At 38.0% G+C, this 26,009-nt stretch overlaps 1 protein-coding gene across 1 annotated transcript; it reads right to left on the reverse strand.

Annotated features, from left to right (window-relative positions):
• Positions 1 to 5,288: 5,288 nt before the first annotated feature.
• Positions 5,289 to 25,088, reverse strand: CYB5A (cytochrome b5 type A). The gene is made up of 6 exons (XM_087707323.1): positions 24,803 to 25,088; positions 14,423 to 14,551; positions 13,087 to 13,116; positions 10,723 to 10,757; positions 8,511 to 9,542; positions 5,289 to 6,011 (listed from the first exon to the last, which is right to left on the reverse strand). The coding sequence occupies exons 1-5, from the start codon at positions 24,950 to 24,952 to the stop codon at positions 9,464 to 9,466; spliced, it is 423 nt and encodes a 140-aa protein (XP_087563449.1). The 5' UTR covers positions 24,953 to 25,088; the 3' UTR covers positions 5,289 to 6,011; positions 8,511 to 9,463.
• Between the last annotated feature and the right edge of the window lie 921 nt (positions 25,089 to 26,009).

Raw genomic sequence — 26,009 nt, forward strand, 5'->3', positions numbered from 1 at the left:
ATCCTCATGGTCATGTGATCAAAATTCGGGCGCTTGGCAACCGGCATATATTTACCACAGTTGTAGCATCCAGGGGTCATATGATCACAATTTGAGGCCTTCCCACAGCAAGGTCAAGGGGGATGTGGGGGTGCATATTTGCTTAATAATGCAATTATTCACTTAGCAATAGCAAAAAAAAAAATAGAACCCATAAAATTGGTCACGATTCATTTAACAATCAAATAATGGAAATTCCAATTCTGGTCCTAAATCAAGTACTACCTTTGTCCTCATCCTGGTAGATCTATTTCACCTCAATTTTTCTTCTTGGTTATTCTTGGAACATAATATCCTTTTCTTGCCATCTGTTCCATTTCCATCCTTTCTTTTCCTACATAAAAGCCTACTATTATGAAAGGCATTGTTTTGTACTGCTAAAATTAGTTTAAAAATCATGTCGGCATAGAATGACAAAGAACTCTATATGACAGCCATTCTAGTCAAATCACAACATGCTTTCAAAATATCACACACTCTAGAGGACTTCTAGTTTACTCTATCACCAGGTTCAATTATTCCAAATTTATTCTCTTAAGGAAGGCATTAGAGACTGACCAGCTGCCATGCCAGTATCAAGGGAATAATAAAAAAAAATCCTTGGTTTTCTAGATTGAAAATGAAACAGTTGCAACTCCAATCATCTTAATTCAGATTCTGAAAGCTGATGTTGGACCAATGTACTGAGAAACTCCCACTTTTAATTCATTTAATTTCTCTGATGATTGCATAATTGTAATTTTGACAAGTATTCTTAGAAATGCTTAGTCTAGCTGGTATTTCAGCTTGATTAGTTAGTTATAAGACTTTTGGATCAGGCTGCAAATTTTTTCTGACTCTGAACTCTTGATACTGTGTTCTTGATCATGAGTTTACATGACACAGAGGATTTTAGTAGAAACTAAGTTTATGAAATTGCTGCTTCGAAGGACAAGTATATTTTGCTGTGGAATTTAATCTAATTAATGCAGCTAAACTAAGCACTTCTAAGAAATACTTGTAAAATTACAATTATTCAATCAGCAGAGAAATTAAATGAATTAAATGTGGGAGTTTTTCAGTACATTGCTCAAGCAGTGACAACGAATTCTGGGAGTTGTATTTCAAAATAATATGGCTTCAGGTTACCTTGATCTGCATTGTACTGCAAGCATATTATTCAAGCAAATCTAACCAGTTAGGACCTGGTGATATTCAATTATCTTCCTCATCAAATGCCCAAGCCTCTAGTCATTTGTAGGACAGAAATGTTCTTAACAATAAATGAATCTATTATTAATGTACTCTCTCACATATTTAAAAACCAATTTCTCAGTTAATACTATTCTTTTAAAAAGTGAAATCACTTTTTCGGTGGGAAGCTATTATTAGACTGTTTCTCTTTTCACCAGAAGATGAATAATCTTATTCTGCAATTATTGCCAAGACACATTTGCAAATATTGTTAAAAGTCTATCTAGAGTTCAGTAAAAAAAGAACTTTCTGCTTTTGAGAGTGCATATTCTTTTATAATTAAGTGTTTTCAAGCTTCATATGACTTTGAAGTGTTGCATATTAAGTATACATTTTGATGAGCTCCACAGTACTTTTCTAGCCTGAATGCAAACTAGAACCTAGTATGCATTCAGGCTAGAATGGCCCTAGTTTCTAGCAAACTAGAAAGTAGGGCCACATTTCTATTCTATCTCATTCTTAGGTTTTGGAAAAATGTTTAATAAAGAGCATCCAAAAATTGAAAACCAAATTTCAGTTCTTCAGCTGCATTTTTTTTAAAAAAGGGAGTCATGAACTGTGAACATATTCATACATCCAAGTAATATTATACCTTAGGCTGGGAATAATTGAGCTGTACATGCAAAACAAATGTTGAAAATTTACTTAAAACTTACTCATGACTATAATAAAAATGCTCTTGCCTTTTCAAAGTTGATTCTCTTCAAATGTGTTCCCAAAGAACTGTAGCTCCGAAAAGAAAGTAGACAAAATAGAGATTGCCTGTGTTTCTTCTTGGAATGTTTTTTATCCCATTACTGCATGTTTAATGGGGTTATGCTTTATGTAGTCAACTTTCTTGTCAAGTTATTTCAGAAAATATAGAATATAAAATATCAAATAAAACTTCTACATCCATTTGTGTAGTCATCCATTTATGTATTTGGCATATTAAAATGTATTTGGCTACGGCAAAGCAACACCATATTTTCCCCAAAATAAGACTTTATTTTAAGTCCCAAAATAAGCATTTATTTTTGGGGTGGTCTTATTTTTTTACACATACAGGAGGTAGCAAGCCCACTGGCCCTACCCTCTCCATCCCACCGCCTGCTTGCATGCTACTTCAATGACCCTTCCACGGTTAAGGGGCCGAGTAGCCATGCTGTAACCAGGGAAGGGGTCCCTTCTGTGCTGGCCATGCCCACCCCCTTCATTAGGGCTTATTTTTGGAGTATGGCACATATTAGGTTTTGTGTATTCCTGAACAAGGAATCACGAGCTGAGGTGGGAGGCAAGTCAACTAGGAAGTGTTTTTTGACAACCAGAAGCAACAGAACAACTCCGGTTTGACCGCTTTTTATATGGCAGCTGTCAAACAGGCAACCAATTAGAACTCGTACTTCTCCCACCCGAACACTCCATGCGTATTAACTAATGAGAGCCCAGATACTGTGCTGATTGACACCTGAGACACAACACTACTTCCCCCCCAAGACCGCACATGTGTAGTCCAAAGGTTATGCTGGCTTGCGCCGGATCCTTTCCAAGCATCGTAGACTAGGCCTGGCGTCGGCTCCGAAGTAGGAGAGGTTGCATTCGTAGTCGAGGATGGCCGGTGGCACTCACCTGGCCCTCCGGAAGAGTCCAATTGGAGCGCAGATGATGGACGTGAGTAGTCCGTTGTGGTGTCGGGTGTAGTGTTTGGCCTAGTGATCGGCGGTGGTGAGGAATTTGACCAGTAGGTGGTGCGCAGCGTGTCGTTCATTCCTCGGTGTTCTGCAGCGGTAGGGCCTGCAGGTGTCAATTCATCGGAGCCTGGATTTTCAGCGGCGTCCATGTCCATTGAAGCTTCTTGGTGGCGCAGCTGATCTATGTGTCGCCGCCATACCCCACCATCGCTCAGTTGGACCCTGTAAGAGCAGGGTCCTGTTATCTCCATTATTTCCCCGGGCACCCATTTTGGGGACCCTCCAAAATTTTGACCGAAAACCCAGTCCCCGATATTCAACCCCCGGGTGTTGTATTCTTTTAACGGGCCTTGACTGGTGACATAATTGGGGTGTATGTGATCCTGAGTTGTGCGGAGTCTCCTGCCCATTAGCAGCTCCGCTGGAGTTTTGTTAGTCAAAAGACAAGGGGTTGTATGTTGCCGTAACAAATAATGTGAAATTTTGTTCTGTAAATTACCTACTCTCATCCTTCCCAATGCTTCCTTGGCCGAGCGGATCGCCCAAGGAGGCTAAAAATGTCTGGAATGTGGCAGCCGTCCACTGTGGTCCATTATCCGTGACCACCATGTCCAGTAACCCATGGCATGCAAATATTTTTTTTAGCATCCTAATAGTAGCGTCTGCCGTGGTGGAGCCCATGGGCACCACCTCCACCCATTTGGAGAACGTGTCTACTACTAAAATCATGGTCCCTTGGATTGGGACAGCAAAATCCAGATGTAACCTGGACCAAGGGCAAGGTGAGGTCTCCCATTCTCTAGGCTCACCTATTGGCAGTACAGGGTGGGTAATTTGACACTGCGGACACTGGCCGACCCATGCCTGGATGGCCTCATCCAACTGTGGCCACCAGACTGCACTGTGGGCCAGTGCTTTCATATGAATTATGCCTGGGTGCCCCTCATGCAATCTCCTCAATATTTGGGTCCGCAGAGCTACCGGCACAACCCAGCTGCCCCATAGCAAACACCCTTTAAGTGCGGACAATTCCATCCACCTGCGATAATAGGGTAGGAAGTCCTCCATTATGTCATCTACAGGCCATCCCCTGCGCACATAGTCAAGGACTAGGGATAGTATCTTGTTGGTGCGATAACAGACTGCAATATCAGTAGCTATGAGCAGTAAGTTAATGTGTTCCATGGCTAGAACGGTGGATGTGGGTCCTGCACAGTGACCAGTGGGCAGCGACTTAACGTGTCAGCATGCCCTAGGCTCTTCCCTGGACGATACTCTAGGCGGTATGAATAAGAAGCTAGGAACTCTGACCAGCGCAACATATGCGGCAAGAGTATCTGTGGCGTCTGTCGGTCACCGGCCATAATGCCCAGAAGGGGCTTATGGTCTGTTACCAACAAGAACCAGCAGCCATACAAGTAATTGTGAAATTTTTTGACTCTCGCCACAGCCGCCAGCGCTTCCTTATCGTAATTACATTCGGTCGTCGACAAGGTATGCGAAAAGTAGGCAATAGGTACCTCAAGTCCATTAGGTAGTATGTGGGCTAAGACAGTGCCGATGCCATAGGGCGATGCATCACAAGTGAAGGTCAGCGGCAGTCGCTCATTATACTGTACGAGGACTGCCAATAACGTGAGAAGGGTCTTTACTGCTGCGAAAGCTTTCACTTCCCTAGCGCCCCAATGCCAACTCGCTGACCCATCCAGCAGACAGTGAAGCGGCTCTGCCACTGAAGCTTTATGGGAAGGAAAACCACGTAAAAGTTAAGCAGACCTAAGAATGCTTGGAGTTCACTCTTAGATTTAGGGGTAGGAGTATTGTGGATGGCATCCACCTTGGACTTGGTAGGATGGATCCCCTCAGCATTAATGCAGAACCCCAAGAACTCTACGGAGGGCACTCTCATGTGGCATTTACTCTTTTTTAAACATAGCCCGGCATTCCTAAAATGCTGTAACACAGCCCTCAATTTGCGGATGAGATCAGCCCCATCCTTTGCAGCCAGTAATGTATCATCAAAATATGGGACTACTCCATCTAGCCCTTGAACAGCCTTTCCATTAAACATTGGAAAATACCCAGGGCAAGTCAACCAGGAAGTATTTATTGACAACCAAAAGCAACAGAACACAACAACTCCGGTTTGACAGCAGTTGTCAAACCGGCAACCAATTAGAACTCGTACTTCTCCTGCCAGAACGCTCCATGTGTATTAACCAATGAAAGCCCAGATACTGTGCTGATTGACATCCGAGACACAATATTAGGACCCCCCCCAATTAGGATTGGGCTTATTTTCAGGGTGGGTCATATTTTTGGGGAAACACCGTATGAATTGTCAACTTCAGCAATGGTATTTCTTTTATTTATATACAGTATCACAGTTATATCCTGCCACAGTCATATACAGACTCTTATTAGCAATATTCTTGGAATTAATAACACCTTTAATTTTCAGAAAGAAAAAGTAATCTGTAAGTAGCAAGAGCAGTCATGATATTACATGATGACATTACAATACTTGAAAAGTTGTCAGTTCATAGCATTATCAAACCTTAAAATAAACCAAGTATTTGTGCCTTTTAAAAGAAGGAAAGTATCCAATTATTTAAATCTAGTTTTATAGAAAAACATTTTCCTTCCATCACTGTTGTTTAACTTTTAGTCCTACAAATTGCAATTTAAAAAAATCCAGATATCTTTTTGTTGCCCAAGATAACAAATTCAGATACTTTCATACAAATTATGGTCATTATAAACTCAAATTTTTAGAACATTTACTAGTGACAAAGTATATTGAATTATACAGAACAATGAAATAAGCAATTCCATGCTGTCTTGAATTACATTTTTAATATTGCTTAAAGCTTTTTAAAATACAATTTCATGGAACTTTGTTTTTATATATAACTAGAGCAAGATTATTTTATGCAGAAAGATGGAAAGATTTGGCAAGCATATTACAGGAGTAGTTGGTGAAGATAACAGAACTTGCTGAAATGGTCAAATTGATCTGTTTGATTAAAGATGTTTATTGATGACTGGAAACTCCTTATGGACTTTTTGCTTTAAAAAGGGGGGGAAATGAACATGTGCTATTGTTTTGACAATTAGATAGGACAGTTATAGAAAGAAGAATCATGATACAACTTTAGAGAAATAAATAAATCTACAATTGTACTTATAACTTATAACTACTGCAAAGATCAGACACCATTTCTATTCTAGTTTTCATCCATCTTTTTTTTCTTTTTGCACTTTAGTTTTCTCTTGTATTTATTCCTTTTTTCCTTCTTAATTTTAGTTTGTATCAATTTTTACTCATTTTTAAAACTGTCAATAACTTTCATTTGTCCTAGTGTCAGGGGACAATCACTTAAATATGAGCCAGGAATGTGCTGTAGCCACCAAAAAAGCCAATGCAGTCCTAGGCTACATTAATAGAGGGATAAAATCAAGATCACGTGAAGTGTTAGTACCACTTTATAATGCCTTAGTAAGACCACACTTGATATTGTATCCAGTTTTTGTTGCCACACTATAAAAAAGATGTTGAATCCAATCTCGCCTGGACTACTGTAATGCTCTCTACATGAGGCTGCCCTTGAAGAGCACCCGGAGACTTGCGCTGGTCCAGAATGCGGCCACATGGGTTGTCATGGGGGTACCTAGGTGCTCCCATGTTACACCCCTTTTAGGCGGACTGCACTGGTTACCGGTTGTTTTCCAGGTGCGATTCAAGGTGTTAATTATGATCTTTAAAGCGCTCCATGGCTTAGGCCCAGGGTACTTGCGAGATCGCCTACTGCCACCGGTAGCCTCCCACCGTCCAGTACGATCCCACAGAGTTGGCCTCCTCAGGGTGCTGGCGGCCAGGCAGTGTCGGCTGGCGGCCCCCAGGAGGAGAGCCTTCTCTGTGGGAGTACCTTCCCTTTGGAATGAGCTGCCCCCGGACCTTTGCATAGCCCCCGATCTCTGATCCTTCTGGCACGCCCTAAAAAGTTGACTTTTTCAGCAAGCCGGCCAGGCCTGAATATAATAAAATAAATTATTAATTTTAAATTGTCAATTTTAATTTAATCCTAAATTTGATGTAAATTGTCAATTGAAGGTTATTGGATTTCCTATTTAATCTTTTTTAACTTTTGTCATATGTGTTTTTATGTTGTATGCCACCCTGAGTCCTTTGGAAGAAGGGCGCCATATAAGTCCAATAAAACCAAACCAAACCAATCTGGGTTGGTCACCTGGATCATAGGTTTAATCTTCTGAGCTTTCAGATAAATGATAGGTTCCAGTAGAGAGAAGTTCCCTGAGGATAGGTTCCAGCAGGAGTCTAAAAGTTTGGAAGACAAAACCTCTGGCCCCAGTGACCGAACCATATTGGATTCTGCAACATTATCCTAGGACACATGTATTTGCCTTAATTCATAAAAGATGTTGAGACTCTATATAGAGTGCAGAGAAGAGCAACAAGATGATTAGGCAACTGGTGGCTAAAACACATGAAGAACGGTGCAGGAATTGGGTATATCTAGTTTAATAAAAAGGAGGACTAGGGTGACATCACAGCAATGTTCTAATCAAGGAGAGAACCAACCTAGAAGTAAGGAGAAATTTCCTGACAGTGAGAACTATTAAACAGTGGAACGGCTTGCCTTTAAAAGTTGTGGTGTTCCATTACTGGAGACTTTTAAGGACAGATTAGACAACCATTTGTCTGAAATGGTATAGGATCTTTTGCTTGAGCAGGGGATTAGACTAGAAGACCTCCAAGATTCCTTCCAACTGTTATTTCAAAACAATTTTACCAGCCTTTAGAAGAACAAATATAATCATTTGTCATTTTCAAAGCCTAATATAATTTATATTTAGTTAATTATAATCTATTCTAATCATAAACTCAAGGCTCTATTGTATGATTTTCTAGATCCATGGTAATTCAGTTTTAGGAATATTATAGAAGAGAACTCATCTTGGTCACCCCATGGGATAACCTGTAGCTGGGTAGGATGGGGAGAATATGACTCTTTTGGTCCTCATTGATCTCCCAGAATCTTTTGATACTATCAACCATGGTTACCTCTTACATAGAGCGGCAGTGCTTAGTTATGGGGATACTGTAAAATGGTGATTCCACTCATACTAGGAAGGCTACTTCCAAAACATGGTCTTCGGAAGTATTCTTCTGTCTCATTGTGGTTGGGTGACATAGTGTGTCCTCCAGGAATCCATGGAATCCTTCATGAATCCATTTTGTTGCCCATGCTCTTTAACACATACATGAAGCCATTGAGAAAAGTAATTCAGGGATGTGGGCTAAACATGGAAATGGGAAATGGGCCTAGGATAAGTGTCAATATTTTTGTAATATAATTATAATATTTTACCAAGGGAGCATGAACAGGTGCTAGAAATTAGGTATTTGCTTTCAGGTACTGAATTCTACAAGGCATGCAAATCTTATAGGAACATCTTACATATCATGAGTTACATAAATATAAGAACTCTAACAACACAGTATGTTTAAGCAGATAACTGAAATCCATACCCAGGGTAACTTACAATAGACTTTCCAAACTTCTTGATGGCAACACAAATAAGATGGAATCATTGGTACTTTTTTTTCTTTGTATACAGACACAAGAAAATGTTTTATTTCTTGCACACGTTTTTGAAGGGACACTATCCTGCTGTTTCATACCTGTACAACAATTTAATAAATCAAAGATCCATAATACAGCCAAGAACCATACAGCATAGTATATAAGCATTTTAAGATGAAGTTATTTAGATCGAGATTTGCTCTTGATTAATGTTCTCTGTGACCTACTGTTTAACGTATATATTTACCTCTATCTGACATTGTTTTCTTTTTTTTCTTCTGAAGTTCAATAGATGTTATATAAACAATGAGGACCACTGAAGATTTTATACCTATTATAAATCCTCTCTATCTTAAATCATTTAAGGATAACTAGTATTTTTTTACACAATGAAATATTTGGATCTACAGCAATATCCTTAACAAAACTGAAATTATTTTGAGTGTTTATCATTTCCATACTGAAAATTCTTTAAAAATGATACAGCTATACATCAAAGAAAATACATCAGAGTATAAACAATGACAAAGATGGAAAAATTTGCACAGACACAAACTTCCATCTAACTTATTTTTGTAAAAGAAGCCTAAATAATTCATTAGAAAGAATCAGACAAATTTTAAATAGTAAGAAACTGAATACTATGTGAGTGTTCTTAATTTTAAGAGAAGCATTTTAGCAACATGCGATTAAATGATAGACATGAAGATATAAAAGAAAAAAATATTAGCATTTGAAAACAAAATAGAAAAAGGCAGCATTATGTATTAAAACCATTTAATTCTGATATAAAGAGGAATGCACTTCTTTAAAGTTGGTTTTAAGATGCTGTCCTGATATGGCGCCCCTAGGTATATATTTCATTTTCTTGCCCAAAACAGAGTGTCCCATCATTACTTCTTACTACCGGGTTTACTCCGACATGTACAAGCGATACATAAGGGCCACAATGATAGCTGCTATTGCTGGAATCAACCAGTTGGTCCATGAACTGGAAAAAAACAAAACCCAAAACATTAGTTTTATACTATACCCACTAGTGATGAAATGTTTCAGAAGATATATTCATTTGCAGGTTGTCCTCATTTAACCACTGGTTGCTTAATGACCATTTTAAGTTACAATAGGCTCAAAACAAGTTACTTACGACCTTCAAAGTTACAACTGCCACACTCCCTCCCGCATTTCAAGTGGTTGGCCTAAGGTTCATTTTATGACTGCAGAATACCATGGTCATTTCTTAATTGCATTTACTTAATGATCAGGTGTTCACTTAATGACCCTGATGATTTGTTTTACAATGATCATAAAACAGTCATAATATCAAGACAGATCACACAGTGACCTGCTTAATGACTGCAATGACTTACAACCCAAATTATGGGCCCAATTGCAGTAGTTAAGCAAGGACTACCTGTATTTTCAATAATGGATTCTGAACACAGAAATAAATTACCTTGCTACCACATGGTTAGGCAAGCAGTGAGGCAATCTGCTTGGTAATAAAATAAATGCTTTATACAACTGAGTAAACATAATTAAGACTGTGTGTGTCCCAAGAAAAGGCAGATTTCTTGAGTTGAACTATATCATGGGTGGAAATGAAATGCAAAATAATAACAGTTTGGGGGTTTTACTTAAAAGTGACCACAAAAATATTCTTAGATATAATCCAATTCAAGAGATGTCTTCTGTTTAACAGTCTGAGCTGTTCAGGAAGATACAAGCCCAATAAATTCTTTTGTACTCTTACAAGTGTATACCTCTCAAAACATATCCAACATATATAGGAGGTCCCAAAAGGATTAGTGAAAGTTTCAGGAGTAATGATCAATATTAATCCCTGGACTGCAGCCATAAAGGCTACTTAAAGCATACTAGTTTTAAGTATCCTTCCTAGTTTTCCGAATATGATGATACATCTTACCTGAAGAGGATATGATATACAAGATAAACCATGGGAACTAACTTACTTACATAATAAAAACAATCATATTTAAGGAATTAATATAAATTACACACAAATTATTATAGACAAATCCCAGTTATAGTAACTTAGCAAAAATCAATCCTGACAACCCATTATTATCCCAATCTATTGTTAATAGAACTCGTGCTAAATTATATTAGAACACAGTACTATCGAATTGCAAATTGAATAAAAAATGTACCTGACGTTAGAGTCAACACTGGTAACATAATGGTCCTGAAAGACAAATACAGTTAGTCACAGACTTAAATGATTTCTAAGTTTCTCCTTTTTAATAGAAAAATACCTCATTTTTCAAATTACCCCAGGTTTACTCTTGTATCTTGTCCTACCTATTTTTAGATATCATTAAATATTGGTGCTCCCTAGTTAGTTAGAATTGTTAGAATTCCAATTAAATGAATTGTACAGCATTTTAAATGGGATCCAAATTAATTGTTTATGTTTTTAGGAGTTCCATTTGGAGCATTTTTACCCATGAAATTGGTCACACAATTCTACAAACATTCAATTTGGTTGCTAAAAACTTGAATCTGTCTGTTGAGTTAGATAAATGATTAACATTAAGTACTACATGTACATTCCATTTTCCTTCATAATGGAAAAAGCTGCTACAAAGAATGCTTGCCAATAAAGATCAATTCACTAACTTTTATTATGAAGTTTAAGCATTCACAGGAAACCAACCAACCAAAAGAACTACCCATTTTTGCTCATAAAATGTAGATAATAAAACAGATTTTTTTTTTGTATAGATGAACATCTTGGAGACTACTCAGTATTGACTGATGGTTACTTTACTGCTAAAAACTGGCAAATGTTTACATTAATTCAAATAATTTGAACATGCCCAATATTACCATATTTTGGTTTGAAATCTCAATTTTCAACTGATGAGTATTTTATTGGTTTTATTAAGGCTTAAGGAATTACGATTCTTCATAGAAACCGACTAGCCAAGTTAATCATACAACATCAATCAATATCTAATTGCAAGAATGGATTGCTCATATATGCTGTTTGCAGACAGATCAATTATTAGTATATCTTTCATTACACGGACTGGATAGAAGAATTTTTTATTCTTATTAAGCTAATTTGATAATACTTCCAGCAAATGCAGTTATTGCTATTTATTGCTATTATTTTTGATTATCTGGAGTTAACAACATCCTTCCTCAAACCTTTTTGCCAGGTCAGAGCTCACTTTTCTGACATTTGCCCAAGCACTTTTTCTGTGACAAGTTCTGTTGTTGTTAATTTAACCTTACTTGAATAAGATTCAGCAAATATACCTTAATATGCACAATATTTTTTTATACTTTGTTCAACATTATTAACTCCAAAAGAGTATATAGTCCAATGGGCAGCTGGCTTTGACTAATTTTTACTGAAACAGTCTACCTAGTCTAATAATATACCTGGTATAATTTAGGGGAGGAAATAGCTTTGACAGTATTACATCTGCAACGTTTAGAGAAGTACAGAAACCAGGAAACTGTGAATTAAGCCCAAATCCAGCTGGGTGACCTTGGATCAATCACTTCATCTTGTCCTTAAGCAGACAAGGACAAGCCATTTCTGAGAAACCTCAGCAGGGACTGCAGGGACCAGTCAAGGCAGTTACCAGGAATCAAAAAAATATTCTGCATTCATAAAGTTTAAGGTTCTATCCGTAATTCCTCCAAATAAATGATTCATGATATAATCTTTGATGGTGCCCTCCTCAAGGATATCTGAGGCTATTAGCTAATAGACCAACTGTAATTAATTCTACACCATCAGGCAATACAAGGCTGACTCACTGAGACAATGTTAAGCCATACGTACCGATTAACAATCTAGTGACTATCCTATAAAGGTAAAGGTTCGCCTCACACATATGTGCTAGTCATTCCCGACTCTAGGGGGCGGTGCTTATCTCCGTTTCAAAGCCGAAGAGCACTGTCTGAAGATGTCTCCGCGGTCATGAGGCCGGCATGACTAAATGCCAAAGGCACACAGAACGCTGTTACCTTCCCACCAAAGGTGGTTTCTATTTTTCTACTTGCATTTTTACATGCTTTCAAACTGCTAGGTTGGCAGAAGCTGGGACAAGTAACAGGAGCTCACCCTGTTACGCGGCGCTAGGGATTCGAACCGCCAAACTGCCAACCTTTCTGATAGACAAGCTCAGCGTCTTAGCCACTGAGCCACCGTGTCCCTCTGACTACATAATTCATTAAAGAATATTTGTTCAACTATTGATCTTCACCTAAACTCTTGGAAAGAATTTCACCACTATAATGAACAGACCTCCTCAATGTATAGAATGCTCCTACTTAAACTTTTGTGCATTCCACCCCAAACCCTCCAAAACAGTGAGATAAAGAGATATTACATTAGAAAACATTTGACTGGGCTGCTATTTGGCAAGGTTGCTGTGTCAACCTCGCCAAAATCTGAGATTCCTATAAGAAAATGTAGCCATAGCTGTATTTAGTATTTATTTAAAATGAAATGAAATGATGAAATGGGATTTGAAATTTGAAAGAGAAATGCTTACCGTTGGTTTTTCAACTTTTTCCCAATCATCCTGAAAGATATAAAACATTTTATTTTGTTAGATATCTAATCATTCATAAATCACTCTTGGTTATCTCTTCAAGAGATAAATCATAATCTTTCCTTTAAAAAAATAGGTAAGTGTTTATAGCACAGTATTGAACATAGTATAACACAGCTAATGCAAAGTGATATTAAAAGAATTAAAAGGTACAAAATCACGATGAAATATAAATTCTGCACAGATTTTCTACTGCCTTTGCAATAGCAAAAGCAGCAGTAACAGATATTATTTTGGAAGGTAAAGTGCTGAGTTATCATTTTAATAGAGACTGTTAAAATTAATTCTTGTACAGAATAAGGCGAGGGCTGTTTATATACTAAAGCTGTACTTTTCCAGAGAGAACCATTAATCAGCAGGAGGGCCCATTTACAAAGAATGTAGAATGAGAAATCAAAATATACATCTGTTTTACATATGTTAATTAATAATTTTATTTACATTTTCATGGGGGAGCCCTGCAATTTTGGAATAAACAGACCACAGTATTAAACCAAAGGATTAATAAACCTAACATAGCATTAGCAATAGAAAGACATTGCTCATTAATAATGTTCTCCTTCCCCCATGTCAGGTTACTCTGTTATTTGAATTTATAATATTTCATAATATATTTTGAATATAAAAGTACAATATAGAAATACGTTATAAAATATAACACTTCAATTATTGCACTTTAGGTAAAATGCATTATCCAACTGTGCCAGTATTTGCATCCAGCAAAATACTTTTGAACAATGATTGTAATTCCTGATAACAGGCTATGTAGTGACTGGGTAGTACAAAAATATCTGGAAGAATCTGGGTTACAGAAGAATGTTTTCAACAATTTTAACTTAGCAACTTTTATTGAAACATGAAAACTACAGATAGTCCTCAGCTTACAACAACAACGGAGCCCAAAATTACTGTTGCTAAGCAATACAGTTCTTAAGTGATTTTTTCAATCTTTCTTGCCACGGTTGTTCAGTGAATCCCTGGAATTGTTAAGTTAGTAACACGGTTGTTAAGTGAATCTGGCCTCCCTACTGACTTTGCTTGTCAGAAGGTTGCAAAAGGTGATCACATGACCCCAGGGCACTGCAACTATCATGCCTATGAATCAGGTGCCAAGTGCCTGAATTTTGATCACATGATCATGCAAAGTCGTAAATCTGAAAAATGGCCATGTTGCTTTTCTCAGTGCCACTGTAAATTTGAACAGTCACTAAATGAACTGTCTTAAGTCAAGGACTATCTGTATAAGAACATGAATATCCATGCTTTTTATACTTACTGGATGAAGCTCCCCTATAATAAACGTTTCTGACAATGCCCGGGCATCTGTAGAATGTCCAACATCTTCAAAACTTTCTGTTGCATCTCCGCCTGCTTGTTCCCTTAGGACTTCTTCTCCACCAGGATGCTGTTAAATAAAAGAAAGCATGAAGATTTCAATATATATATATATACTTTAGACTCAATAAACTTTGCTGTAACGTGCACTAGACAAACTGATCTATTTCGAGCATAATTTAACATTCTAGTATTTTAATGTACAATCTAAGTATAATCTTTATTGTCATTGTACTTAAATACAACAAAATTGGTTTTAACCTCACTAGTACAAAAGTATAACAGAAACAAAAAAAGAAAGAAAAAGAAAAAAAATAGCATGGAGTGATTGTGGTTGTATTTAAAAGCATCACAGTCCAAGGATAGAAACTATCTTTAAACCTGTTTGTTCGGCTATACTTTGATGTCTTCTGCCTGATGATAGAAGTGCAAAGAGACACCGACCACCGATACATCTCTGAGTATCTTCCTTACTCTGCTAAAGCAACGAGATCTGGCGATATCATCCAGTGGTGTCAGAGGGTAAGCAATGGTTTCTTGTGCCGAATTGATCACCCTTTGTAGTGCCTTCCTGTCCGCAGCTTTTAAACCAGCATACCATACTGCAATACATGAGGACACTTTCTATGGTGGACCGATAGAAAGAGGTCATCAGCCGTTGTTCCACCTGATTTTTTCGCAGGACTCTAAGGAAATGAAGTCTCTGTTGGGCCTTTCCAATCATCAGAGACGTGTTGTTTTTGGTGAGATCTTGACTAATAAGCACTCCCAAGAATTTAAAAGAGGAAACCCTCTCCACACAGCCCCCCTCGATATACAGTGGGGCAGGTTCCTCTCTGTGCTTCCGGAAATCTAGCAACATCTCCTTTGTCTTACTAGTATTTAGATGTAAGTTGTTTCTTGAGCACCATGCGGATACCTTCTGGACCTTCTGAAAACCAAGTTTCTTTTTTCCTGTTCAGTAATCAACTTTGATTTTTTTTCATAGTTCAGTACCACAGTATTACAACTCTTATAATTAAATAAAGTTAAATGCCCATTTAACCAAGCCATTATTTAGTCTCCAGATTTATTCATTCAATTTATGTCCACTGCAATTAAGGAGAATCTTGGTGGTTTGCAATTCATCCATAAACAACAGAATAAAATCTCCGCAGTCCCATAAATAAAAATAGCATTAACAAGATAAGGCAACACAATAAAACCTCCATAATACAGAGATAAAATGAAGATAAGCAGACAGCAGTTAATACATAAGCAATTACAAAGCAAATAAATTCAATCACAATACTTCATATTCCTAGTGCTCTATTGAATAATTCTGTTTTAATAACTTGCAGAAAATTAGCAATGTGGAAACTGATAAAATTTTCAGGGTGAAGTTATTCTAGAGCAGGAGCTTCTGTCTCCTTTATTTTAGAGAGAAGTAAATTAGCAATCTCTCATTAACAAATCTTTCCTATCACATATTAGTTAGCTGGCCCCAAACTATACTTGAAGATCATCCTGCAAGTATCTCAGTATCAAGCCACATAGAGCTTAAATGTTAAAACCCAGAGCACAAAATTTACATTCTCGAGCTGACCTTTACCAGCAAACAAATAGATATTACACTGTGGGTCAAAAGTATTTTCCAGATGGGTCTTCAAAGTCAGCCCGATATAAAGTGTAAATAAAATAATTCATAAAATAAAATGTAGTTAAAATATTTACAGAGAAATTATTAAGCAACTCTCACAGTATGATCCACTGTCTGTTTCCAGCATTCATCAAAAATGCATTTGCTGATAACAATATTCCTGGGAGGAAATCAAAATTACATGTTCATAAAAGCTCAACAGAAGAAGAAGAAAAAACCTGTGTTGGCTCAGCAAATGTATATCTGCAGTATAAATTGGAGGCTATTAGCTCAGGGTAGGAATTATTTTCCTATTTTGTATAAATATATTTGAGTTGTTGCTGTATGTAAGAGTTAAGAATTAGTTTCTTAGGGCAGAGATATCAACAACCAATAGTAACCCAGCTACAAAGTCAAAAGAGCAAGGCAAAAAAGCATATTAAACTGTGTGAAAACAAGGAAATTAAGCCAAATGAAAGAAAGACAGCTTAAAATTATAACCAATACATGATCTCTACATTCCATCGTAGTCTAATTTCACCAGCTGGCTAGCTTGTTGTTTTTCTATACTAGTATTACAGAAGCCTCTGGGAACAAAGTCCCCTTTCTTTATGGAAAAACAGTCAAGTGCATAGTATGGATTTTCACCTACAGGTAATCCTCAATTAACCATAATTCAGATTGGAATTTCAGTACTAAACAATAGTTATAGAGGACAATGACATGCAGCTTCATCACTTACTGACCAAAATCACAGCACTCCCCATTGCTGTCGTTAACCAAATACCCCTGTTAAACCCACCCTGATCCAAGTCATTCCCAGCTTGGTCCCTTCCAGCTCAGACTCTCAGTAAAGTTGGAATTTGCTTTTTCTTGACTGTCACTCACCTGCCTATCTCCTCCCCATCTATACCCTTTTGGCTGCTTCCCCCTCCCCCCCTGCCACCACCTTTCTCCACTGTCCAGCCTTGCCCCTTACGCTGCTGTACCAGTTAGAGGCTTCTTGTGCCAATGCAGCAGGGGTTTCTCTTGTGCCTCACCTGGGCTTCTATTTATGCATCATCCCGGGTCTCCTGCGAAAGAAGCTTCGTAAATAAAATATTACCCTGACTAGAAGAGTTCTTCTGCAATCGAGCATCCTGGACATTTTTCCATAATAGGCATCTTTTACAGAAGAAGGGTACAAATATATAGATCCTGGTTGGTACACAGAGGCCCTGGATGGAGCAAGATGCTCCCTATGCACCAGTGTGAATGGAGACCAACAGCTCCAGCTCAACCATAGTGAGACCAAGTGGCACCTGATTTCAGGATCCCCTGCTTCTGAGGACCTTCAATCTCCTGTTATAAAAAAGTTTGCACTGTCACAGACAGATCCTGTGAATTATCTGGGAGTCTTCCCAGACTCATGGCTCCTGTTTAAAGCCTTTGCAGTTTTGCATTGTACTCTGATCACAATAACTCATGCCTTAAATCAGTTCCCAAGTGGATTACTACAATGTGCTCTACATGGGGCTGCCCTTGAAGAGTATTTGGAAGCTTCAGCTGGTGCAAAACGCAGTGGGAGGACAATTTTAGATGACACCTCTGCTCTGTACCTCTCTGTGCTCCAGGCTACAATTTAAACCCTTCATGGTCTGGGACCAGGTTTATGGGACTGTTCATGCCTAGCGATATCTTCTGTTGCATTGTATTTTTCTAGATCATAAGAGGCACCTAGAGGACAAATCTTAAACTACCGTATTTTTGGAGTATAAGACTACCAGAGTATAAGACACACCATGATTTTGAAGAGGTACATTTTTAAAAAAAAAGTTTTTGCACTCTGCATGCCTCCCAAACGCTCTGCACATCTCTGCACAAAGGGGAGGGGCATGCAGAGCTTTGGTGGGCTTGTAGAGTGCTCCTGGGGGCTGGAGGCAAAAACGGCCCCTTTTTTGTTCCTCCCCAGCCCCCAGGAGCACTTTGCAAGCCTCCCAAACCCTCTGCACATCCATTTTTGCAAAGGGGGTGGGGTTTCAGTAGGCAAAAAATGCTGTATTCGGTGTATAAGATGCACCCAGTGTATTCAGTGTATAAGATGCACCCAGATTTTGAAGGGAAAAGGTGCATCTTATATTCTGAAAAATATCGTATATTGTTTACCTGAATTATAGCCTTCCTTCTGCTCCAATGAATCTAAGCCTGCATGAACAATGGCCAAAATGATGGAAAATGCAGTCTAGTATATCAGGACATGTCAGGAGGATAGCTGACATGTCCTGATATATACTCTGGCAAAGCCATGCGAGATCTCACCAATGTCAATCTAGAAGTGGACGATCAAAGGTGGGATACAGATGAGAACTCTTTCAAGGAGATGGGTAGTTCATAAATGCGAAAACAAAGTGTAGTATAAGACCTCTGTATATATCATAATTAAAAGCCTCTCAACTCTCATGAAACCCTACTTGTATTGCCCTCTCCAAATGTTAAGTGCAATCTTTGCCTATCAGAAACCTATTCAGTTCTGAATATTGCCCTAATTCAACTTTCAAGTATAGAAAATCTTGCAACATAGATATTTCAAACTGTCCTGGTCAAAGAATTAACAGTACTTCACATCCATAACAACAATGTACCTTGTTTTTGTTCTGTTCTTAGAGCTTTTTAATGCACTTTATAATTGATAACTAGTTTTATGCATTTATTTATTGATTTAGTTTTGATGTATGCTGCCTATAGTCACTTTTGGTGAGATGGGCAGCTTCATAAATTTAATAAATAAAATAAAATATTCCGTAAAATCTAAAAAAAACATTTTTATTGCTAACAGTAATTAAAATGTGAATTTTCAGATGTTATTTTTTCCCGAAACAAAACATTCAGGTTTAGAAAGTATAAAAAGCTTATGCACAATGACTAAGCAAAAAAGTAGATTAAAGATTATGCTTGGTGACCAATTCAAAAAAGGTTAAGAAAGTGCATCCAAAGAAGTTACACAAGACTGACATGTAAATATGAGAGGCAAATTCTGCCCTTGAATCAGTTCAGATAGTGAAACTCCCAAGAGAATGAAGCAACAGTATTAAGGGTAAATAACAGCCCAATGTGTTAAGATTTACTCTTAAATAACTGAATTTTTTTTTAAAACAAAACCTTAGTCTACTGAAGTTTACTTAAACATTTCGGAACCAAGAGTCATGGATGCCAAACGCTCAATATTTTAACAGAGTTTTGTAGCAGCTACTGCATTAATAATAAACACAAGCTTTTATTTTACTACAAGCCAGAGAAAATAAACTAAGGACTTATTTGCTCCCTATGCAATTTTCTTACACAGGGACTTTTTATTTTTTAAGAAAAAAACCCATTTGTTAAGGGATCTAAAATTAATCCAATTGTGTAATATTTTGCTCTACAAATAAAAGGTAAACATGTACTGTGCTGTTACATTGAACGTAATATCAAAAGTTTAGGTTTAACTTAGCCATTCAGTAGGCTTTAGATCAAGGGTGTCAAACTCAAATTTCATTGAGGGCTGCATCAGGGCTATGGTTGACCTCAGGGGTCCAGATTGGTGTGACTCACTGGGTAGGTGTGGCCAACTTGGTGGGTGGGTGTGGCCAGCTTGATGCCATTCCCCAAACTGCTGGCATGTTTCCTATTCGCATTGGGTAGAACAGGCCAAAGCTACATTGGTCCGATCTCTCCTCTTTGCATTGGGATCCAGGGTGGCCTCATGGGCCAGATCTGACTATATTGTGGGCTGGATGAGGTCTGCAGGCTTTGAGTTTTGACACCCCTGCTTTAGATGGAAATTTCTGGGGCTAAATTTAGAAACCCAAGTGGAATTAATTAAGTTTACAGGGGAATTTTGTCCTCCTTTAGGATTAACTATATACCAGCTTTCCCAAGCTGTATTACCAATGCATCGATTCCAATAAGGCAAAATATCTAGTAAGATCTATGGCGTAACTTTATGTTCGGGGGGGGGGGGGGGGAGTAAGTCATTAAAAACAGCCAAATATATAAATATATAAATTCTCACAAAGAATTGTTGGAAAAAATGTCCTTCTGGGTTCAGTTCCAAGTGGAAAAAAAGATATTGGAAACATGGAGGCTGCTTAGAAAGATGGTTTAATGGTGGACAGGACCATATGATTTGAGGTCCTGAACAGAAAACGTGATCACATGCTTCAAGATGTTGAGTGAAGAAAAAAAGAGAGCGAGATGCTGAAGATTCCTGGCTCGCTCTGGCCTTTGGTCCTGAGTTTGTATTCTGATTGGTTGTCAGAGTCCCATGGGGTCGTGCAGGGGCAACTCTTTAGGTTGGGCTTTGAGTCCAAGTTTGGTTGAGCATTGCTTCTTCCCAGGTGCCCTGTGGTGAGTTTCTGTAGAAGGCTAATCCTACCTGTGTTGTGTAGAATAGACTAATTCAGGCTTTTTAAATTGCCCATTGACAAATGTGGGGGCTATTAAGAGTGATTCCTGCCTAAAAACATGTTTTTCCATTTCTGATCCAGGGAACCATAATATTCTGCCTTTTCCATATTTCCCAGGATATTTCATTTTTCTAGGAGAGGGGTGGGGTTTAACTTCCTGCAGAATAAAAATACAATTAATTATAAGTATAATCTTTATTGTCATTGTACTTAAAAACGAAATTGGTTACTCAAAATATGTTCTACATGCGGTGCTCTGGAATTCAAAATCACTCACTCCATATACTTAGAGATAGCAAAGTATTTTTCTTCATAGGATAAACTATGTTTTCAAAATTAATGCACACATGAGCTATCCATTCATTCCGTACTACAATAGAAAGTTGTACAATTATTGGTTGTGATAAACCGTTGTTAAAAGCAGTAAGAAACGTGGAATCTATCTGACCCTATCTGAACCAGCCTTCTCTGGTTCAATATATGTAGGACAACTGCCAGAACTCCCCAGCCTTGGAAAGAATTTGGAAGTTTTCCCCAGCCTTGAAAGATTAGAAAGCCAACTCTAACATTTTGTTCAGAAAAAAAGCTGACACCAGGTTCAAAGACTGCATTTTGCAGCTGTCCGTCCCCCTCCTCCCCCCAATGCAAACTCCAAAAGTTAGTTCAAAAAGATTCGGAAACTAAGTTGTGGTTTGAATCAAAGATTACATTTTCTCAGGCCACCCTCACATGCAGCCATTAACTCAAGAACCAAATGCAAACTTTGGACTAAAAACACTTGTGCATTCCAGCTTCAAGACATGGTTTGCAATGCAGTACACTCTTTAGAAATGATTTAAGAGAAATGCTTTAATCCTCACACTGGAGTAGGATATCTTATTTGAAAAGTCCTGACTTTAACACTTCTACATCAGCCTAGAAAGAAAGCTATTACTTCCAAGAATTATATTAATTCTGAAGAGTGGATCCCTTAAAGCACCAGTATCTTTCTCTGGGGCTCTGGAAAAGCCTAAAGAAGCTTTAATAAACAAAAAAGACCTGCTGTACTCATCCAAGAATTGAAGTGTTTTCTCTTAATCAGTTGCCTTAATGAACTGCTTACCATAAGTTATTAAAGAAACTACAAAGACTGAGCTCAGATAATATAGTAAATAAAAATCAAGGAACAATGGAGATTAGAACCAATCTACAAATGCTATCATTAATTGTTGGTTTCTTTACTGGCATTTATATACTTCTAACTTCATAGTGATTCATAACAGTTCCCCACCCCCCAAAAAATGTTTTCAAATAACCAATGAATTAAAGTGTGCCTTCAACCCAATCCTGGAATCCAGTTAGGGATTTCATATTGTTCCTCAGGTTTATAGGTTTTGAAATATAATCCAAAGGAGAAGGCAAGATTTATAACCAAGAATAAAAATCCCGGATTTAAATGCAGAAAAGGGTTTTTCTTGAGAGACCTGCTAATGTATATACAGTATAAGCCGTAGGTATAGGAGTGTCAAACTCAAGGCCCGCGGGATGCTTAAATCTGGACCACAGGTCCAGCCTGGAAATAGCAAAGGATCGGCCTGTGGTGCTTCTGGCAGCCAAAATGGGGCACTGGGGAGCTGTGCGCAGCGCCCCCCATGCCCCATTTTGCCCTGCAGGATGCTGCAGGAAGCATCTGTCCAGGCTTCCCCCACTCCCCTGGCCATCCTGTGGAGAACTACAATGCTGATCCGACTCTCGAAGAAATCCAATTTGACACCCTTGTTCTAGGAGGATGCAACCTTGAAAGTTCTTCAAAATTACTATAATATTGTGAATTTTAATATGACAAAAGGAGCAAATGATTAAACACATTGGGGATTAAATGTATTTAAATGCATTTAACATAATTTTATTTTACTCGCAGTTACTGTGCATTAAAATTAAATTGAATTTTTATCCTTGACCTACTCATGATTACTTTGAAAAGCCAAAGGTATAATATTGTCTGACAGGGTCTAAAAGCCAGCAAGATGGCATCCAGTTCAATCCAGTTCTGTATAACTTTTCCTCAAATTCACCCAGCTTGTCCCAACCTTTTCCCTACATATCTTATACCAAATAACAGAGATTTCAAAGGTAAACATTTCTCTTTGGCAACTCTCTAACAACAACAAAAAAACCTAATTATACATGGACTGTATCATCTAAAATCTGCACATAAATATATATGCCAACAGTTTCCAAAGATGCTGATAATTCTATTGTACCTAGGATTTGTGTGGAAGATTTTCAGTATATTAGCACTGCTCACAACGTAGGTCTAGCATACAGGTAGTCTTTGACTTACAACTTCATTTAGTGACTGTTTAAAGTTACAACAGCACTGAAAAAAGTGACTTATGACTGTTTTTCACACTTACGACCATTCCAGCATACCCATAGACACAGGATGAAAATTCAGATGCTTGGCAACTGGTTCATATCTTTGACAGTGGGAGAAATTTGGGGTTATGTGATGACCTTTTGGAACCTTCTGAGAGACAAAGTCAAGGGGAAGCCAGATTTATTTAACAACTGTTTTACTAACTTAACTGCAATGATTCACTTAACAACCATGGAAAGGTCTTAAAATGGGGCAAAACTCACTTAACAAACATCTCACTTAGCAACATAAATTCTGGGCTCAATTGTTGAGGACTACTTGTAATAAGCTACTTGTAATAATCCACATATAAACTGATATATGCAGCTGTGAATTTACAATACATGATGTCAATGCTACAGTCTTTGAAACAAGATTATTCCATTCTTTCTTAACAATGCCATTAAATTGATCCATCTCAGCATGCATTTCTACGTTCTGAGCCTGGGGAGGGTGAAAATGATCTCCCCTGCCCCCCAAGAGGCCAGAAATGGGCCGTTTTCCAACTTCCGGAAGGCCTGTTTTTCGCCCTTCCCAGGTTCCAGAGGCTTTCTAGGAGCCTGAAGGTGGTGAAAAACGGCCCAACACTCAAACCGGAAGTTCAGAAGTTCCCTGAAGCCTCTGGAGGGTGAAAAACAGCCAAAAATCAAGGCCAAAAATCAGCTCGCGTGCCCTCAGAAATGGCTATGCATGCCACCTGTGGCACACATGCCATAGGTTCGCCATCACAGTCCTGTTATATACACCCAGTCCAAGATAAAAGCAAATGAGATAATCCTTTCTCTACTGTGAAATCTATTTCGCCATGATTAGATTTGAAATATGTTAGCAACTGTGTAGGTTTCTATGTATTAACTATTAGATAAGCAACATATATAATGCCACTGGCTTATTAATCTTACATATTTTAAATATGCATATTTGTATTGCAATTTGATAGCTTGAAGAGTATACAAACAAGTTTTAGATCTAACGAATGCAATAGTTCACACCAGGTAAAAAAGGGGAGTCTATTCATGTCCTCTACTTACCCAATAAATATAGTTTAACCTTGTAACTAATGCTGGGTAGGTAGCATAAACAAAAACAACATATTTGCATGTTATCCTGCAGATATTCACACATAGGCAAATACATTTCAGAATGAAACAGCTTGATAGCTACCATATATCTAATCTCAAACTTGTGAACAAATGGTATGTTTTGTCCAGCCTGAGTTTTTTATGCATTTTAGATTCATAATCACAATTATCATTTTCCCAATCTCCATCTTCCAGTATCTCTCTGCTATAATTATTAAAGATTAAATGCTTGTCCATGCATGTATTACTGCAAAATGATGACTTGTCCTTAATCTTCCATTACAAGAAACACATTGCTCAACCATTACCTATGAAGATCTGATAGGTGAGAGGTGCATTACTTAATGGCAGCAAACAAAGGATTTCATTTCATCATAGCCAATCCTAGAACCTTAGCAATCTTGCTTTTCTAAATTATATCAAACTGGTTCTTTCTGTAATTATCACTTTTATTCCACAAATATCCAATTTTAATTTCAATAAACAATATAATCTGTTGTTTAAAAAATACTGTTCTTTTTTACAGCGCACCTTGATGTACTTAAAGCAGCCACCACTAGACTGGTGTAATTTCCCAACTGAAGCTAAAGGTTATGTAAGTTTGAACTTTGGTCCAGGCAAAGCACAATTCTTCGCGAGCACCACTTTTCAGTAACCATGCAGAATCTTGAAAACCTTCCAAACCTAATCAGTTCCACCGTTAATTCTTTCCTACAACTTTAGCAGCACACAATAGCGGCCAGCCATCCTCTCTCCTAATCCCTTCTCCTCGTTTTCCAGCTCTTATATATATACTCACTTCTTCTAAAAACTTTGAGAGATCGTATATACGACGGTGTAAAATAATCCAAGTACTCTGGCTATGGTTGTGTTTCTGGACTTCCTCGAGCTTGTAATAGCAACCCCGCCACGGTTCTTTCTCGGTCTTGTCGCCGCTGGACTTCGTCATCGCCGCTTGGTTCGGTCCCCTTTTCGCCTTTTGCAACGCAAACTCAGACTTCGACGCGAAGCAGCGGCGGCAGCAAGCAGAGCGGCGGAACAGAAATGCGCAGTGACCTATGAGCCTCTCACCTCACGCAAGCGCAGATAAAGTCTTTACGTGAGCAACCTTTAAACTGCACGCACCGCCCTCTGCTCTTGAGGGGAGGGGGAAGATGGGGGCGGGGAAATAGCCTTTGTCGGCTTCTTATTGGTTGACTGGCTGCTGAGGCTGGGTTGGTTTTCTGAATCAACCCTCTGAGATTCCAAGAAACTCTTGCTTTCTTACGCCAGAAGGGGAGGGGCAGAGCAATTGACGAAAGTAATATAGAGATGAAATCTTGAAAAAATAGAAACAGACAGATGGTACAGAAAACGGAACACGGGGATGCGAATTATAAATTGTACTACAGATATTACTTCGACTGGGGAAACAAACTGCTTATTTGTCATCGAATGGCATTGTTAAATTGTTTTATGGTGTTGCAAAAAAAGATTTGCACGTTTGATATAATAATACTGATTGTTCAATGAGCATTTATGGTATATTAAAGTATATCCAAAGCCAGCTGCATTATCCACAAAAGATTATCGCTAATGAAGTAATTTTTGCTGAGATGTGGAATTCTTTGTGTTATTTCTAGTTGGGTATAATTTGGCTGTTCAAAGTTTATGTAAATTTGTGGTTTTATTCTAAACAGACAGATCCTTTCTCATACACCACTAAAACTTTTGTGTCTAGGCTGAACACCCGTGGTGGCATAGAAACACTTTATCATTATCTCTATATTTATTTACTTATTAAATTTATGATTTCCATCTAGTTAACAAGTGACTGGACAGCTTACAACATGATGCTTTCCAACACCACCATTTATATGACAAATATCTCACCATGGCCAGAGTTTTCATGGTTAAATGATAATTTGTTTAAACCAATCTTTCCTGATACTTAATTGCAATGTAAGTAGTAATGTTGAAATGTGGACGAACTATTACAGCACAAAGACTAATACAGTAATGGTTTT

Source organism: Thamnophis sirtalis, unplaced genomic scaffold (assembly GCF_051295495.1).
Source record: "Thamnophis sirtalis isolate CommonGarterSnake01/CBP01778 unplaced genomic scaffold, rThaSir2_p1.2 scaffold_2, whole genome shotgun sequence".
In the NCBI taxonomy this organism is placed as follows: Eukaryota; Metazoa; Chordata; class Lepidosauria; order Squamata; family Natricidae; genus Thamnophis; species Thamnophis sirtalis.

Coding starts and splice junctions, on each gene's coding strand:
- CYB5A (XM_087707323.1), bottom strand. CDS start 24,952: ATGACGAAGTCCAGCGGCGACAAGACCGAGAAAGAACCGTGGCGGGGT. Junction 14,552..24,802: donor TCTCAAAGTTTTTAGAAGAA/GTGAGTATATAT, acceptor TTTATTTAACAG/CATCCTGGTGGAGAAGAAGT. Junction 13,117..14,422: donor TTATAGGGGAGCTTCATCCA/GTAAGTATAAAA, acceptor TATATCTTTCAG/GATGATTGGGAAAAAGTTGA.